Source organism: Mastigoproctus giganteus, chromosome 6, assembly GCF_048544385.1.
Source record: "Mastigoproctus giganteus isolate SK-2022 chromosome 6, ASM4854438v1, whole genome shotgun sequence".
NCBI lineage: Eukaryota > Metazoa > Arthropoda > Arachnida > Uropygi > Thelyphonidae > Mastigoproctus > Mastigoproctus giganteus.
Window position 1 is genome coordinate 101,139,619 of NC_143580.1, and position 18,998 is coordinate 101,158,616.

Genomic DNA, 18,998 nt, shown 5'->3' on the forward strand with positions numbered 1-18,998 from the left:
GTCCAAGAGTTGTTTTGCACAAGAAATGGCAAGTTCCACAGGGATGGAGGTAAAGAGCGATATGACGTCGAACGATGCCATAACTTGATCCTGCGAGATGGATACAGTGCGAATCCTTTTTATGAATTCAACACTGTTGGAGACGGTGTGGGTGGTCTTGCCAACTAGAGGAGAAAGAAGTCTCGAGACAAATTTAGACAGCTCGTAAGTCGGTGATCCACAGCAGGATACAATTGGTCTCAGTGGTGTGTCTTCTTTGTGCACTTTCGGTAGGCCGTAAAACCGTGGGATCTGACATCTGGAGGCACGGAGGTGATTACGGGTTGACTGTGTGATCTTCCCTTGTTTCAGCCAACTGTTGATGAGGATATTCACCTCTGATTCCCATCGTTCTAAAACTCTGTTGGGGTTGATGGTCAGGGGTTTGTATACGGTAGTATCTCGTAAAAGTAGTAGCGCTTTCGCCATGTAATCAGTGTGATCCATTACAACCGTACGGCGGCCTTTGTCTGCCGGTAGAATGACGATGGACGAATCCTGTTTCAATGCCTTGAGGGCAGAAAACTGTGTACGGTTGAGGTTTGAAGAGACGGGGCGAGCACGGTGTAGAACTGCTGCAGTCTTCAAGCGGATTGTGTTGGCTACATCTTCTGGGAGGCGTGATAAGCTGGCTTCCACATCTAAGGCGATGTCGGTGATCGGCGGGTGCTTAGGAAGAACGGCAAATGTCATGCCAAGAGTCAATAAGTTTATTTGGTCTGCAGATAACTGTTTGCTGCTTAGGTTCAATACGAAGTCCGTGGAATTAGTGAGAGGGGTATTACGTTGGCTGCGAAATTGACGGGATTCATTAATCAAATTACAAAACTTACGTTTCTGTCGGGCACAATAAAGATCTGATTCTCTGACGGCCTGGTGACATAAAGTGTTGACCACATCGGTGTAAACGGGATCGGGAATCAGAGTCTTAAGGTCGGCTAGTAGGGTTGCCTTGCTCGCTGAAGCACGTTGTATGTCATGATGGAGGCAGCCGATCCATATCCGCAGAGTTTTGAGGCCGAAGTTCCGACAGGCACGTCTCATGCGCTCATTAGAAAACGGTTGTTTGTAGCGAAACCCTTTCGGTATAATCTCGTTAGCTTTGCACCTATGCGCAAACCTCAGGTGTTGTCTGCTACGGGCTATAAAGATAAAATCTTTCTGTAGTCTCACGACCATGTCGTATGCTGGTTGGCCAAGAATAGTACGAACATAACGAAACAGGCCTACGCGCTCTGGATTCATTAAGAAATTTATTATAGTTACACACAGAGCGTACAAATAAAGAAGAAATATATGAGCTTTCGGCTATATGGTAGCCTTCATCAGAATTAAAAATACATGAATGGCAGTTGGAATGGAGATGTGCACTGCCAGGTGCGTGAGACGCGAGGTTTAATTGTTTGTTGACGTTTGTGGCTGTGACGCATGATGACGTGGCCAGCGTTTGTCCAATGATAGAACTACTGACTCTGTGATCGGGTTGACTTGGCAACCACTGTTCCTGTTCAAGGATTTATCCGAAGATTTTATATTTAACGATTCCAACCAGGTACGCTTTAGGTAATGGTGGGATCTGTCTACCACCACGACATCGCGGTGTGGGTCGATGTCGTGGTGGGTTGTCCAGACATGTTCGGCGATAGCTGAGTGTTCTATATCCGCTAAACGGATCGCTCTTTTGTGCTCCGAGAGACGTTTCTCGAGGCGACGTCCAGTCTCTCCAAAGTAGCAGCTAGTGCAGTCACGGCAAGAGATGCAGTAGACCAAACTGCTCTGCAGAAGAGTGGGGACAGGTGTTTTCACGTTGGAAATGAAAGAACGCAGTTTCTTGCCTGGGAGTTGGATGCACTTTATCCCGTGCGTTCTTAGGATTCTACCGATCTGTTGTGACAGGTTGGGGTAGTATGGGATAAATGCCCTCATGGATGGCTCGTCACTGTTGGTGTTGTAGCTGGTCGTCACGATGTCACGTGTCTGTAGATCACACCTGTCGAGGACGTCAATGGGGTAGCCACACCTCGTAAGGTCTACTTTGACCCTGGTGATCTCTTTGCGTCTTTCATCAGCGGAGCTGGAGTGTGTCCAGGCGCGAGTAAGCAAGGTTCGGGCAGTGGAGAGGAGGTGGCCTCGCGCGTGTGCTGACCGGAAGTTGGTAAACTGGCCAGCACACATGGGCTTATGATAAACTGTAGTCCTCAGGTATGTGCCTTCACGTCGGACAAGTGTATCTAGGTATGCTAAAGAGTTGGCAGATACATGGCACGGCCATGGGTTCCCCTGTCAGCTCAGTCACAGCAAACATCGTGATGGAGGAGTTAGAGGGACGTGCGTTTACACACGCACCAGATCACATCGCCTTTTGGTGTCGCTATGTTGACGATGTGTTCGTGGTCATCCCTAGAGACTCAGGTCAGCGACTTCTGTCATACCTCAACTCACTATCGCCTTTCATAAAATTCACGATTGAGCTGGAGTCGAACAACTCTTTACCATACCTAGATACACTTGTCCGACGTGAAGGCACATACCTGAGGACTACAGTTTATCGTAAGCCCATGTGTGCTGGCCAGTTTACCAACTTCCGGTCAGCACACGCGCGAGGCCACCTCCTCTCCACTGCCCGAACCTTGCTTACTCGCGCCTGGACACACTCCAGCTCCGCTGATGAAAGACGCAAAGAGATCACCAGGGTCAAAGTAGACCTTACGAGGTGTGGCTACCCCATTGACGTCCTCGACAGGTGTGATCTACAGACACGTGACATCGTGACGACCAGCTACAACACCAACAGTGACGAGCCATCCACGAGGGCATTTATCCCATACTACCCCAACCTGTCACAACAGATCGGTAGAATCCTAAGAACGCACGGGATAAAGTGCATCCAACTCCCAGGCAAGAAACTGCGTTCTTTCATTTCCAACGTGAAAACACCTGTCCCCACCCTTCTGCAGAGCGGTTTGGTCTACCGCATCTCTTGCCGTGACTGCACTAGCTGCTACTTTGGAGAGACTGGACGTCGACTCGAGAAACGTCTCTCGGAGCACAAAAGAGCGATCCGTTTAGCGGATATAGAACACTCAGCTATCGCCGAACATGTCTGGACAACCCACCACGACATCGACCCACACCGCGATGTCGTGGTGGTAGACAGATCCCACCATTACCTAAAGCGTACCTGGTTGGAATCGTTAAATATAAAATCTTCGGATAAATCCTTGAACAGGAACAGTGGTTGCCAAGTCAACCCGATCACAGAGTCAGTAGTTCTATCATTGGACAAACGCTGGCCACGTCATCATGCATCACAGCCACAAACGTCAACAAACAATTAAACCTCGCGTCTCACGCACCTGGCAGTGCACATCTCCATTCCAACTGCCATTCATGTATTTTTAATTCTGATGAAGGCTACCATATAGCCGAAAGCTCATATATTTCTTCTTTATTTGTACGCTCTGTGTGTAACTATAATAAATTTCTTAATGAATCCAGAGCGCGTAGGCCTGTTTCGTTATAATCACCTACTTTACTTCTAATCTAAATAGAATTTTTATAGGAAGGTATCTGAAAGAATTTTAATATACATGGTGGCTGTAATTAGATTATCTCTGTACAGAGCTATCTGAAGAGTGAGATGTTAAAGGAAATACAATAAGGGTTGTACATACATGCAGAGGAGAGACTTGACCGAAAAGATTAGTTCGGAGGTCTGCCAGTATGGGCCGAAGTGGTGCTATAGTGATGTGATTGCTTTCGTTCATCACAACATGCTCAAGCCTTTTAACAATGTTTCAAATGGCAGAATGTAACAATGGTACACAATGGTATTCCCAGCATTTTGTTAGTATTCTCATAATAGAGCTTTGTGAGGTGAGGGGCTCACATCTGGTGAGTATGGGCTAGGCACACCCATGGTCCTGAGCTGGATATATAATCATTCTTCTCTTTCTTGATGATTCACTTCTACTTTTGACTCTCTCTCTCAGGGTAACTTGTGAATTTTTTTTTTTTGGCTGGTGCCGCAGTAGCGTTAGCCATCCTTTCACCATATGGCTAATAATAATAATGATATAGTGGTACAAAAAAAAAAAGATAACTTCACTTGGTGATTATCTGGCAGTTGTTTCATCATATGTATAAAAATGTGCATGCCCGGTTTTTCTACAATGCATGCAAAAGTTATAGGTCTATATGTGGCACCTATAGCATCATGTGCTGGCACTTGACTGCTTCTACAGGGATGGGATACACTTAAATAGAAAGGGTGCAAGAATATTTGCTGATGCTATCGAGGCAGTGTTAGGTGGGTGGGAAACTGATAGCTTGGGGGGGATACAAGGACTAATAATTTAACAGTAGCCATAGGCAGAGGTGAAGGTGATTCTTGCACAACTTCTGTTAGAATAAGTAGCGACCTGGAGCGAGGGGTGTTGGGAGTTTCAGGGACGGATGGCAGTCATCCTGAAATAGGTGGGTATATGGGATGTGTTAGGGTAACTAGGAATAGGAGCATGTATGCTTGCATGTATACCAATGCTAGAAATATAGTAAATAAATTTGATGAATTTGAATTGTTCGTCAAGACATCAAAGGCGGATATTGTTGGGATAGCAGAGACGTGGTGTCACACAGATATAAGGAATGCAGAACTGGAATTTGGGGAGTACAATGTGACAGAAAGGATAGACAGGATAGAAAGGGAGGTGTTATGCTGTTAATTAAGAAAAACAAAATCAAGAGAAGTGCACCCAGCTGATATAGATGAACAGGGCACTGTTGAGTCAGTTTGGTGTGACATAAGCACTGCAAAAGCAAAAATAAGAGTAGGAGTGTGTTATAGGCCTAATGACTTGAATGAGTACAATGAACAATTGTACAGAGAAATAGTGGGCCAGTAAATTAGAATGTCTTATAATCGGGGATTTTAACTTTCCAGATATTGACTGGAACTTGTGGGTTGGTCACTCACACACTAGTCAGACTTTTGTGGATTTATTGGATGATTGTTTTCTGCAGCAGCATGTTCCAGAGGCAACCAGAGAGAGTAATACTCTTGATCTGGTTATCAGCAGTGATCATTCGTGTATCAAGAATTTGCAGATAAAGGAACCACCAGGTGGCAGTAATCACAGTGTACTAATGTTGGATTTACTTAAAGATTTAATTACCATCAGAGGTAAAGGATGTTACCAACAGTAAATTCTAAGTGGGAAGCATTCAAGGAATTAATCATGGATGCTACTAAAAGTTTCATACCTATTAAGAAATAATGTTCGAGGTTTAGGCCTAAATGGTTATCTAATGAGACTCGTAACAGGGAAGAAAAATGCATGGGATGCATATAAATTATCAAGCAACTCAGAAGCCTATGGCAGATATAAGCTAGTCTGTAATCAGGTCACAAAGCAAGTTAGGCAGGCGAAGGCAGATTACGAGAAATCCTTGGCAAAAGATGCTAAGAAAAACACCAAGGATTTCTTTACTTATATAAACTCTAAAAGGAAGGGAATGAATCTGATTGGTCCACTTGACATTGATGGTTCGACTGTTGATGATCCTACTCAGATTGCAAACAAACTGAATGAGTATTTTGCATCTACATTCACAGTTGAGGAATTATTACGGTTTGAAAATGGCAGAAGGTTATCAAATTGTAGCACGATACTTAATGATTTTGTAATAACTGAGAGCAAAGTGGAGGAGAAATTGTTGAAGATAAACATAAGAAAAGCACCTGGGGTGGATGGGATCTATCCAGTTATATTAAAGGAGGCGGAAAAGCAACTAAGCAAACCCTTAATTATGAGAGCAGTTTTGGACTCAGGGGATGTTCCCACAGACTGGAGATGTGCAAATGTATCCCCAATTCACAAAGGGGGATCGAAGGGTGACACGAGTAATTACAGACCAGTTAGTTTAACTTCTGTTCCGGGTAAAATAATGGAGTCACTGGTTAAAGATGCATTGCAGGATCATCTAGACAAGACTGCAGCAATAATTCAGATACAGCATGGGTTTATTAAGGGAAAGTCTTGTCTGACAAATTTGATAGGGTATTATGATCTGGTTACAAAGGAACTGGATGCAAAAAATAGTTTTGATATCATATATTTGGATTTCAGGAAAGCTTTTGACACTGTTGCGCATGGAAGACTATTGTACAAATTGGAGCAGAATGGTATTGAGGGTAAGCTGCTACAATGGATAAAAGGATGGTTAAGTGGGATTATCTAAGAAGTGGCAACTGAAGTTTAACCTTGACAAATGCAAAGTACTGCATATGGGTAGAATAACTCCAGAGAAACGTACCAACTGAAAATGAAAAAGACCTGGGAGTAATTATGCAGTCAGATATGAACTTTTCTGAGCAATGCAGTCAGGCTGCAAGGGCAGGTTATGGGGCTTTGTCAATGATATATAGGAATTTTGCTAGCAGGGAAAAGGAGGTGATTATCCCTCTGTATAATGCAATGGTCAGGCCCACGCCTTGAGTACTGCGTACAGGTCTGGAGGCCTCATTTTAGGAAGGATGTAGATTTACTTGAGTGTGTACAGAGAAAGGGCAACAAGATTTTTGATGGGAATGAAGGGATCCTCTTACCAAGAGAGGCTTAAGTTCTGCAAATTGCAGTGGCTGGAGACTAGGCACCTGCACGGTGATCTGATTGAGGTGTATAAGGCCTTGAATGGGTTGAGCACGCTGAATTCTGATGGGATCCTTCCACTTGTTCAGATTATGAATCTAAGGGGGCATAAATTTAAATTAAGAAAGGACAGATGTAGAATAAATGTGCGGAAATTTGCCTTTAGCTAGCGGGTGGTTAATTGCTGGAACAAACTTCGATCTGTCGTTGTGGAAGTCGATAGTTTGAATAAATTTAAGGACGAACTGTACAGGCATTTGGAGGGAATGGTGTGATTTTTTTTTTTTTTTTTTTTGGCTGATGCTGCATAAGCTCTTACACTTGCTTTCTTGCATCACATGCTACTACTACTACTTTAGGTAGAGGAATACCTTGCTGTTAATCAAACGTCAGGACCACCACATTTTCATTCTCTTTTGCTATCATCAACTTTTCCTTTTGCTCTTTGCAAAAAAACTTCACTTTTAAATTATGCAGTTTTTTTTTTTTTTTTTTTTCTTGCTGATCAATGTTAGGATCTTTCATTTTATTACAAAGTATGTCACACTGTTTGTATGTATCAGAAACAATGGTTAAAGTTCTGCTTAAAGTATCTGTAGTAAAAGTCATGTGTAACTTTAGGTTTAAAGCTAGGAGAACACTTCTTACCAGCACTTTCTTCTAGTATTTTGTATATTTTCAGGTCATGCTTTTCCAAGTACAGTTTAAATATTGTTTTTACGATCAGGTGACAAATAAAACCTGCTGCTTTTATTTCTATTGTAGTGTCATTCACGGTGTGGAAAACTTCAGTCATAGCAGATGTTGTTGTTATTTGGTTTTTAGGAGCATTAGCAACTAAGGCCATATTGCTCGGGGAATATGCGGTGGTCATTTCCTGACCTTTCCGCATCCTCTGTATTTAGTGGTCATGTTCTCAAACTCCGGTCTAATCAAGAAGCATGTGCTACGCACTGCTGCTCCTGCCCACCTGGCTACGGAGGCGCCTAGTCATGGCAGCTGGCATGGATAGGCCTACCGTGGTGCTTTTCATGCATGTTTTGTCACGAGGTTATGTTAGAAGCAGAGTTAAGGGCTTTGAAAATGTTGTCTATTCTTTTCTTCGATATATCATGAAAAAGCCTCTACATACCTTCACTGTTTTCTGTACCAGGCCAAATAAAATAAATAAGTGCAAGAAATGTTGCATTTATTTCTCTCGCCAGTTGTAGATTGAACTCTTTTAATAATGTCAGTTTTAATTAGTCTGCTTAAATAACCATCATGAAGACATTTGTCACCTATCTCATTACACTTTGATAAAATGATGTTCTTTTTTTTCTTCAGAAACGTTTTGAAAATGTTGGTACTTGTATGCATAATCGGGTTGACTAGTTCTTGGTCCAACTTCGTTATTTTTCCAGATTAAATAGCTTATTCCTTCTGCAATCACTTTCTTTTTAATATTTCTTTTCCATTTATTAATATTTGAAGTCTTCCTGTTTTTTCTTGTCTTTCTAATTTCCTTTTTCTCGCCTCCATCATATTATTTTCTACTTCTATGCTTTGGCACGATGCGGTCCGACACAAGAACTGTCAGCACTGTCTGGACTTGTCACTACTTATAGGAATGAAATCATCAGATGAACTGCTACTAAAAGGTTTTGAATTACTACTGTCAGTGAATTCACTCATATTTACAATAAATACAGATAATTATAAAGTACTTTTTACACAAAAACAAAAGATGAAGGAAGCAAACAGGTGCAAACATTATCAAACAGGTGTAACAGTAGTTGCATGTGGTTATGTTCCATATTCTGATCTGCTCAATCATGAGGGGTACCAACCTGTTTAAATAAAAATTCCCTCTTTGGAGCAAGAAGAGTGCAGCTCTGAAGCTGCCTCTTTCTTACACTAAACAACTGCAGATGCAGATACATTTAGAATTATTATTGGCTACCTACATACAGATACATTTAGAGTTATTAATGGCTGATCTGCACTCTTCTTGCACCAATCATTGTAGGTATTTATTTTACATATATTACATACATTAAATCAAAATTGACCAAAAATGGAACTGCACCCTTCTTGCTGCAGGGTCTTCAGCTATTCTGACAGAATTATAAGGATAGTTGTAAGTACCATAACACCAAAAAAGTTCATATAAACTATAACACCAAAAAAGTTCATATAAACTTATGTTCAATTCTGAACACTTCTGAGAAGCCATGGCTCTTTGATTCACAAAATGGTTATAGGATTTTTATAGCATTAAAATATGACAAAATAACAAACAAAAGAATAAGCCTATAATAAACATTTTACTGTGCCTGATAATTCTTATATATGTTGATTATTTTTGTGTTTCTCTGAACTTTTTTTATTGTTGCGGTACATAGAACTACTCATTTAAGTTGTTAGTGTAATTTATGAACACCACGCAAACACACATCCACCAAAGAACATATATGCATGAAAAAAAAAAACGCAATCTAACAGGCAGCAGTGCAGATACATGAGAAATCCACAAACTTACATCAGTGCATTCTCTGCAGTCTGAATGTCATCACTACTCTAGCAGGCTACCTTACAGTCCATAAGAGACAGGATCCATTATATGTAGGAATCCACAACTAAAAATTTTTTGTTTATGATTTCCAGACTCCGAGAAATGTGTGCTCCATGCTAAAATGTGTACAAGTTCATTGATTTACATGTCAATATATCATTATTTAATAAGGTGAGCATGAAAAATGTATGGCTAAAAATTATTATAATTGTAAAATGACCTTATAAATTTACTTTTTATTTATTTTTTTTTTTATGGAAACATCATCTGCTGCTGGTTTTCATTAGGTAAATATTTTTTTTTTTTTTTATTCTGGATATGTGTATTATGCTGTTTTTTTTAATTAATCCAATAATTGTCTCCCCCCCAGGAAAGTTGAGCATTTACTATCAAAACAGCACGAGATGCAGTTTCAGGCACTTACAGTACATGAAAGGAATCAATTAATGGAAGAAGAAAATTTAGAAAAAGGCATGAAAGAAGTTCTCACTGAAGGTATCAATACTATGAAATTACTCTTATAAACTAATTACTAATTTAAAAAGAAAAAAAAAAAGTTTGTTTCAGGACAGCCAAACAGCAAGTGATGTGTTAATAATAGACTGCAATATTTTTTGATGCTTTGATGTTTCAAGAATTATAATAAAATTTGTCACTGTCAGAACTAGTTCTTTTTTGTGCTGAATAGAAGTCAACAGTTTTTCCTACTGTGAAGGAGTTTTGTGAGTGATGCCATTGGGAATGCATGCAACAAAAATTACTTGAAGGCTATTTCATTAATTAATAAGATCACTAAAGGACATCCCTTTCTCCTGTCTAGCATTTCCTGCCTATTCTTCCTTCCATTACTCAAGTTACTTGACTTAACTCATGGAGTTAAATTAATAGCTTTGAACACACATGATGTGGAGATGGGTGGAGAAATTCTTCCACATTATGTTAGGTGAATGGGGACCTTCTGGCAGTAAAAGTACAAGATAACATAAAATGAGCTTGATTATATTGGAAGAAGATGGCATCTGGTCATTTAAGCCATTAACAACAAATAAACACAAACTGATGACATACTTATATTGTTGCCATGTGGAATGTATAAAAATTCTAAATGTTTAGAAATAATATAAAATACAGATTTATATATAACATAAAGGACATGCCATTAAACTGTAATTCTGGGCATTTCCTCAACTGCTAGTTTGGGGATACATGGAATAAAAGGTTAATGGTAGCTATAAGCAGAGATGGAATTGATTCTTGTATTGCTTCTACCTGGACATTTGTAGCCAGGAAAATATCACCATCATCAGCTGTTTTCAACCCACTGCAGCGATGAAGGCCTCTCCTGCAGCTTTCCAGTTTCTTCTGTTTTGTGCAATGGCCATCCATTTACTACCCATGAACTTGTGAATTTCATCTGCCTGTCATCATCGTTCATCATCATCTTGAAAACATATGGGGTGATGAATCACAGGGTCTATTGAGGAATCCTCAAGGGACATGAAATGTTATTTTAGCATTACTAAGAATGAAAGTAAGCAGCATATACTTGTGCTAATATGTTGATACCAGCAGTGTGTTAAATTAATTTGAGGAATATTAAGTGCCTATTGGTTAAGTTATCAAATGCTGGCGTCACTTGAAAACATAGTATCACTGTGATATGCAGAATACAGAATTCAGTACAGAGAGTGCGGCATGTACAAAAACACCACGTGTACCCTATATGCATGAAAGGAGTTTTATTTTATGTGAAAACATCTATGATGAAAATTGAAATCATTTAAATTTTTAAAATTTAGCAGCTAGAACCAAAGTTATGAACCACTCACGGCCACTATTTACTCTACTGAATCAACGGTAGTGACTGAGTTGGTGTCATTTGTGTCATTTCCATCTCGCGGTTTCGTTACCAATTGGTTTTACTTCAATCCGAAATATTTAGTACAAACGATGTAATATTCATGCTAAATATTTTGACCGAATCGACGTTAGTGATATTTAGGAAGTGACATCATTTCTGCATTTTCATTGGTGACTGGTTTTCTGCAGTCCGAAAAATTTAGTCGGTGCTGCGAAAGATGTTTTCACATCAAAAGTTTTCATATATGATGCTTCTAAAACAGTTTTGTTGGGGTGGGGGCTTCATCTTCTTAAGTAACACATAGAAAACAATACATTCAACAGACAAGTGCTGTCATTTCAATATTAGTATGACATAAATGAGAAATAAATGTAAATGAAGAGACATGTTATAGGCCAAATGGCAGAGATGCATTAATATTACTTTTAGTTATAATAAACAGTTGCACAAACAATTACAGTGGGCCAGGAAATCAGAATGTCTTATTGTGGGCTGTCTTAAATTTCCAGTTAGTAAGTTTAAGTTCTCTTTTTTTCTACCAACACCTTAAGATACAAAATAAAATGATATCCTTGATTTGATTATAATAAGTGTTTGGTAGGGAGGGATTGTAAGGTTACGGCACCAGTGTTAGCATGACGGCTTTCAGGTGTTACAAGGCTCCATTGTCATGGGGTATTTCTGCTGCTGGCGCCTCCATAGCCAGGTGGGTAAGAGCAGCAGTGCATAGCACACACTTCTTGATTAGACCAGGGTTCGAGCCTATGCCCACCAAATACGGAGGATGCAGAAAGGTCAGTGAATTACCACCACATATCCTTGGCCATAATATGGCCTTAGTTGCTAATGTTCCTAAAAACCAAATAACAAAATAACAACTACTGCTGCTCTCCATATTGGCTGCTGTTCTCTCCCAAAATGAGAATCGAATAGTTGACAGGACACATTATCTGTACCCTCAATATTCAAGGGCAAAACTTCCCATGAATACTGCAGTTGGTTTTGGCACTGTGTTTTCATTGAAGGTTCCAAAACACTGGTTGCTTCATTTCCAATGCTGCAATAATATTTTACGTATATCTTGTCATTATTCTGGTGTTATCTAGTGTGGATGAGAAATTAGCAGGGAGGCAATCATTTAGAAAACAAACAGGCATTTATTTAAAACCAGTCATGCACAACACTTTCATAAGTTACAACATGAGTAAAAGTTTATGAAGAAAGAAATTTCCTCCTCGAAAATTATCAACTGTTGTCTATCTCAGCCTAGGTCTACTAATGGTTTAAACCTATATTCATTAAGCAGTAACCTGCCTAAGTTTGAATAATATTCTGATTACTGCAATAAATGTAATTCTATTGTTCGTTACTTTAACTCAGTGCATAAATTTTATAGATTCATTTCATTGTAAGAATATAAGAACACAAAATACTAGGAAAAAATCATTTGGCCATTATCATTTATCATAAGTAAATACTAATGGACTTCTATTAGCTCAGACTTTCGCTCATTATACTTCTTTTAAGTAGGCCCTCATTTACTAGTTTAAAGAGGTCTCACAGTTTTCATCAGGATATTTGGGAGCTCGATCTGTGGGTGACTGGCAAGTCTGCTGTCTTGGATCTCTTTTACCGTTGTGACTCTTCTTTGACGATTACCTTCCTGCACACCCTGGTCTTCTGACTGCCCCTTTTTAATCTCAAAGTCCTCCCCCCCCCCCAAATTTATTCAATCTTAGCATCTGATTGGACATTGAAGCAAGGATTCATGTCCCTAGCACTTGAAAAACACGTAATGGTTTGTTCGTTTGTTTGTTTGGGAATTTTTAGGCGCATCGGCATCTATGTCCATAGTACATCACATGTAATGGAAAAAGAATGATCCCATCACCTAACACACTTCTGGCATATCTGATGTCTAGTTAAGAATTTTAAACAAATCCTCTTCATTACCTGTTTTGGGATGGAAGGGTGAAACCAGATTATGTGTGAATGCTTCTTACGTGCTAAAGATGTTCCTTATTCACTGATGTGATAATTATGGTTTTTCTCTCTCTCTTTGGGCCTGTGTTAGTGTGGCCATATCTCGAGAGAACTCTTGCTGTTTATATGAACAAGCTAATTGCTCTGAACTGTCTGCCCTAACAGCAGAAGTCGCTACTTCATGGGTAAGATGTAGGTTCCTAGTAACAGACTTAATGTGGATATACTCCTCGTTACAAGTGGAGTTTTTTTTGTTATATTTTCTTTCGTCAGCATATAATATTAAAAAAAAAAAAAAAAAAAAAAAAAAAACGTAAAATGTCTCGTTTTCATTAGTTAATTGGAAGAATACTGGTGAATATTGATTGCTACAGGTTATTAGTAAGTGGGCTGCATACATTATAGGGAAAAGAGGAGAGGAGAGTAATTAAAAAAAATAAAGATTAATTTTTTCACAGTAGGAGATAAAAATTAAAAAGGAGGGGAGGAGGAAGAAACTCTACTCTGTAACACTCCCGATGAACCCGTGGCATCATTTTAGTAAGGATGTTACCTGTTTCTGGAAAATGATTTCTTCCTTTACATATTGTACTTTCAAAATTTAAAATTAACCTTAATAAAAATCCAAAATACTAATACTAAATAATAAAATATGAACAGACATCTTCATAATATAAATATACGTGGTCTCTTCTCTCTCTTTTTTTTTTTTTTTTTTCTTTCCATTGGTTGCAGTGTTCATTTTAGTCCAATGTGTGAGAGAAATTCTTTGATTCCATTCACATTTTCACATATCGCGCGTCAATTTAATAATTTAAGTAGCAAAAAACTCACTACCTCTGTAGTAAAAAGCTACAGATGTAGTATAAACGGCATTGATTTAATTGTATCTCATATTGTGACTATCTTCACAACTACTTACCATGTACTACCTTGAATAAGTAACGCTTCACCAATGGAGAAGACTATTGTTACTTATTCTTAGGAGATACAGTCAATCCTCGTAAAACACGTGTTTACACTGCATGAATTCGATCATACACAATTTATAAATAGGGGAACGATATCGTATATAACACAAACCGAATTCACTTATGCACGATTCACCTTTGTGTTTACAAGAAATGGCAGTCAAATGCGGAATCATCCCAACTGAACGCAACATGATAGGAATGAAGAGAAGATTCTGAAAATGTACTTATGTTTTTAATATCAGTGAAGGGGAAACACATTTCACCATAATAACGTAAAAACCCACACAATTCCAGCTATCAGTATTATTGCAAATGCAGTTAGATTGAGTTTACTACCAAGTTGGCGCCTCCGTGGGCAGGAGCAGCAGTGCATAGCACACACTTCTTGATTAGATCGGGGTTCGAACCCGTGACCACCAAATATGGAGGATGCAGAAAGGTCAAGGAATGACCACTGCATATCCCCGGAGCAGTATGGCCTTAGTTGCTAATGCTCCTAAAAACCAAATAACAACAACAACAATTACCAAGTTTATAACAGATTCCACTAGCAGGAACACAACTGGAAATTGTTTTATGATAGTAACCCCCAGAAATGTGCTTTAATAAAATGTGAGCTAGTGAGGTGTTCATAGTGTCTCTGTCTTTACAGTGTTGTTTATTCAGTTGCTATATGCGCGCAGCTTTGTTTATGTGTATCAAGCGTGCCTCCTCATTTTGTAATTGTGCTTTATTCTCTAAAAATGACTAAAATACTTAAAAGGTGTGAAAAGGAAGTGTCCTGGTGAAGACACTAAAGATTCAGAGACAAAAAGAAAAGCAATATCGATAAACAGAGGTGGACTGGATCAAAAATTCTTACCCGGGAAAATTTGTAGTGGCTTCATACTAGCGTTTATGGCCAAAATCACACCGGCCTCCGGCCCACCAGGGTTGCCCCAGTAAGGCTTATGGCCAGTCCGCCTCTGTCGATAGAGAAAAAATATGAAATTGTGAAACTCTCTGAGCGAAATGAAAGACCATGTGATATTGCACATGCTACAGGCCTAAATGAGGCAATGCCGAGAATTGCAAAGAATGCAGAGAAAATAACAACTTTCATAGCAGAAACAACTCAAAGTGTAATTAAAATCCATTAGATTGAGCCACAAAGAATTGGAAGAGATCGAACGGCTGTCATCTGTTTGGATAGAAAATAAAACAAAAAACAAGTTTGCTTACGATAGAAGCAAAAGCATTAGCAATATTTTATTATGTAATAGTCGTAATAAAATACATAAGTAATATTTTACGACTATAATTTATTGTGTTTGGTAACGTTTTGGTTACAAATGGGTGTTCAATCTTGGGTGGTCGGCACCTAACCCTATCTTTCCTATAGGGCCAGTTGTTTATATTACACGATTTTGCATTGCACGAGGGTTTCTAGGAACACAACTATCGTGCTATACGAGGACTGAATGTATGACTATCGAGATGGCGTCGTTTCAATGCTTGTTGGGAGCTGGGTAGGTACCCCGATGTTGCATTCATGCCAACCCAGTTGTGAAGTTTAACTCAACAACATGAGTAGTGTGCATAGTAGTAATGCTAAAAAGAATAAATGCGCATGGTGTAATAGACTACGGATTGGTAATTCACTATAAGAATAGTAGTGATATATCACCATATTTTTCCATAGTAGTAAAAAAACTGCAGAAGTAGTGTTATAAGCATTAGCCAGGGCACATGGTGCAAGAAAGCAAACTTATATAGCATCAGCCTATATAAGGCTATTAAAAACACACACACACACACACACACCCTTCTCATTTCACCCATCCACTCACTCCAAATGTTTGTCTGTTTCTGCCTTGAATCTGTTTAAGCTATCAACTTTTACGAGAGATGGAAGTTTGTTCCAGCAATCAACCACCTGCTGGCTAAAGGCAAACTTCCGCACATCTATCCTACAGCTGTCTTTCCTCAGTTTGAATTTATGCCCTCTCAGGTGATTATTCTGAGCAAGAGGAAGAATCCCATCAGCATTGAGCATGCTCAAACCATTCAAGGCTTTATACACCTCAATCAGATCACCTCACAGGTGCCTAGTCTCTAGACACTGTAATTTGCAAAACTTAAGCCTTTCTTCGTAAGAGCAACCCTTTGTTCCATTCACTAATCTTGTTGCCCTACTCTATATTCGTTTCAACAGCTCTACATCCTTCTTAAAATGATGCCTCCAGACCTGTATACAGTACTCAAGGTGTGGCCTGACCATTGCCTTATACAACAGGATAATCACCTCCTTATCCCTTCTAGAAAAATTCCTGTATATCATTGACAAGACACCATGAGCTACTCTTGCAGCCCGTCTGCACTGCTCAGAGAACTTCATATCTGCCTGCACAATTACCTCCAGGTCCTTTTCACTCTTTACCACTGTCAGTGTAGTACAAGTGTAGTGTCAGTATAAATCATATCAATTTAATTTTATCTCATATTGTGTCTACTTCACAATGAGTTACCATGTATTGTACTACCTTGAATAAGTAACACTTCACCAGTGGAGAAGACTATTGTTACTTATTCTCGGGTGATACCACCACCCAAATGGCACCATTTCAAGGTTGGGTAAAGTGCCTGCCTGGCAACCCAAAGGTCGCGGGTTCGAATCCTGCCTCGGGCTTGGATCAAAGTACTGCAAAAACCTTGGGAGGTGCATTATGGCCACAGAAGCTGATGCACCAACAACTACCAAAAAAAAAAAAAAAAAGCACCATTTCAAGGCTTGTTGGCCTATCTTGATAGGAGGGAGTATATGATGAGAGCCTTGTCGATCAATTCGGCCCTGGAAAGATTGTGCAAGGCTCAAGGGGTAGAATTTTTTTCAGCCTGGACTGTACTTGTTAACAGGAGAGATTGCTTCTACAAGGATGGGATACACTTAAATAGAAAGGGTGCAAGAATATTTACTGATGCTATCGAGGCAGTGTTAGGTGGGTCGGAAAACTGCTAGCTTGGGGGGTTACAAAGACCAATAGATTAACAGTAGCCACTGGCAGAGGTGAAAGAGATTCTTGCACTGCTTCTATTGGAATGAGCAGAAGCCTGAAAAACAAGATTCAGGATATTTCAGAGACTGCTGGGAGTCATTGCGGTACAAATAAACACATGGGTTGTGTTAGGGTAGCTAAGAATAGAAACAGGTGCAGGTATACTTGCGTGTACACCAATGCTAGGAGTTTAGTAAATAAATTTGATGAATTTGAGGTATTGCTCAAAACATCAAAGGCAGATATTGTTGGGATATCAGAGACGTGGTGTCACACAGATATAAGGGATGCAGAACTGCAATTTGGGGAGTACAACGTCTACAGAAAGGATAGACAGGATAGGAAGGGGGGAGGGGTTATGCTATTAGTTAAGAAACACATAAAAACCAAGGAAGTGAAGCCAGTCGACATCGCTGGACAGTGCAGTGTTGAGTCAGTTTGGTGTGACATAAGCATTGGGAGATCAAAATTGAGAGTAGGAGTGTGCTATAGGCCTAATGACTCTGATGAGTATAATAAGGAACTGTACAAGGAAATAGAGTGGGCCAGTAAATCAGAGAGTCTTATAATGGGAGATTTTAATTTCCCAGATATTGACTGGAATGTGGGGGCTGGTTACTCACACACTAGCAGGGCTTTTGTGGATTTATTGGATGATTGTTTTCTACATCAGCATGTTCGGGAGGCAACTAGAGGGAGTAATACTCTTGATTTGATTATCAGCAGTGATTCTTCATGCATTAAGAATCTGCAGATAAATGAACCACTAGGTGGCAGTGATCACAGTGTGCTGAAGTGGGAGTTACTGAAAGAGGTAACTACCATTAGGGGTAAGGGGAAGGGTTATTGCTTCCGTAAAGGCGACTACGATGGACTGAGACAGTATTTAAATTCTATACAGTGGGACCAACTGATGATGTTACCAACAGCAAACTCAAAATGGGAAGCATTCAAAGAACTTATCTTGGAAGCTACTAGGCTTTACATACCGACTAAGAAATATTGTTCAAGGTTTAGGCCAAAATGGATGTCAGATGAACTAATGAGGCATATGGCAGAGAAGAAAAATGCATGGGATACTTACAAATTAACACATGACACAGAAGCCTATGATAGATACAAGTTGATATGCAACCAAGTTACAAAGGAGGTTAGGCAGGCGAAGGCAGATTACGAGAAATCCTTGGCAAGGGATGCAAAGAAAAACAGCAAAGAGTTCTTTACTTATGTAAACTCTAGAAGGAAGGGGATGAATCAGATTGGTCCACTTGATATTGATGTGTCAAGTGTTGATGATCCTGCTCAGGTAGCTAACAAACTAAATGAATATTTTGCATCGACATTCACACATGAGTTATTCAGCAAGGGGAATGCCAGAGGTGTATTCAACTCTAGCAGTAAGCTACAGAATCTTGAAATAACTGGGAGTAAAGTGGAGGAGAAACTGTTGAAGATAAACACAAGAAAGGCACCCGGGGTGGATGGGATCTATCCAGTTATATTAAAGGAGGCAGCAAAGGAAGTAAGCAAACCCTTAGCCATAATTATGAGAGCTTCCTTGGACTCAGGGGAGGTACCCATAGACTGGAAATGTGCAAATGTGACCCCAATTCACAAAGGAGGATCAAAGGCTGACACAAGTAATTATAGACCTGTGAGCTTAACTTCTGTTCCAGGAAAATTAATGGAGGCACTGGTTAAAGAAGCACTGCAGGATCATTTAGACAAGACTTCAGTTATAGCTCAGACACAGCATGGTTTTGTTAAGGGGAAGTCTTGCCTGACCAACTTGATTGGATACTATGATGCAGTCACAAAAGAACTGGATGCAGGGAATAACTTTGATATTATATACTTGGATCTTAGAAAGGCTTTTGATACTGTTGCACATGGAAGACTGCT

The 18,998-nt window shown here is 39.6% G+C and overlaps 1 protein-coding gene across 1 annotated transcript in view; it reads left to right on the plus strand.

The window, feature by feature from the left end:
• LOC150084478 (uncharacterized) overlaps nucleotides 1-18,998 on the plus strand; it is an 804,913-nt gene that overhangs the window by 280,080 nt on the left and 505,835 nt on the right. The window contains exon 5 of the mRNA XM_090376257.1: nucleotides 9,614-9,738. Coding sequence (XP_090232383.1) covers nucleotides 9,614-9,738 — 125 coding nt within the window. The remainder of the gene's footprint in view (nucleotides 1-9,613; nucleotides 9,739-18,998) is intronic.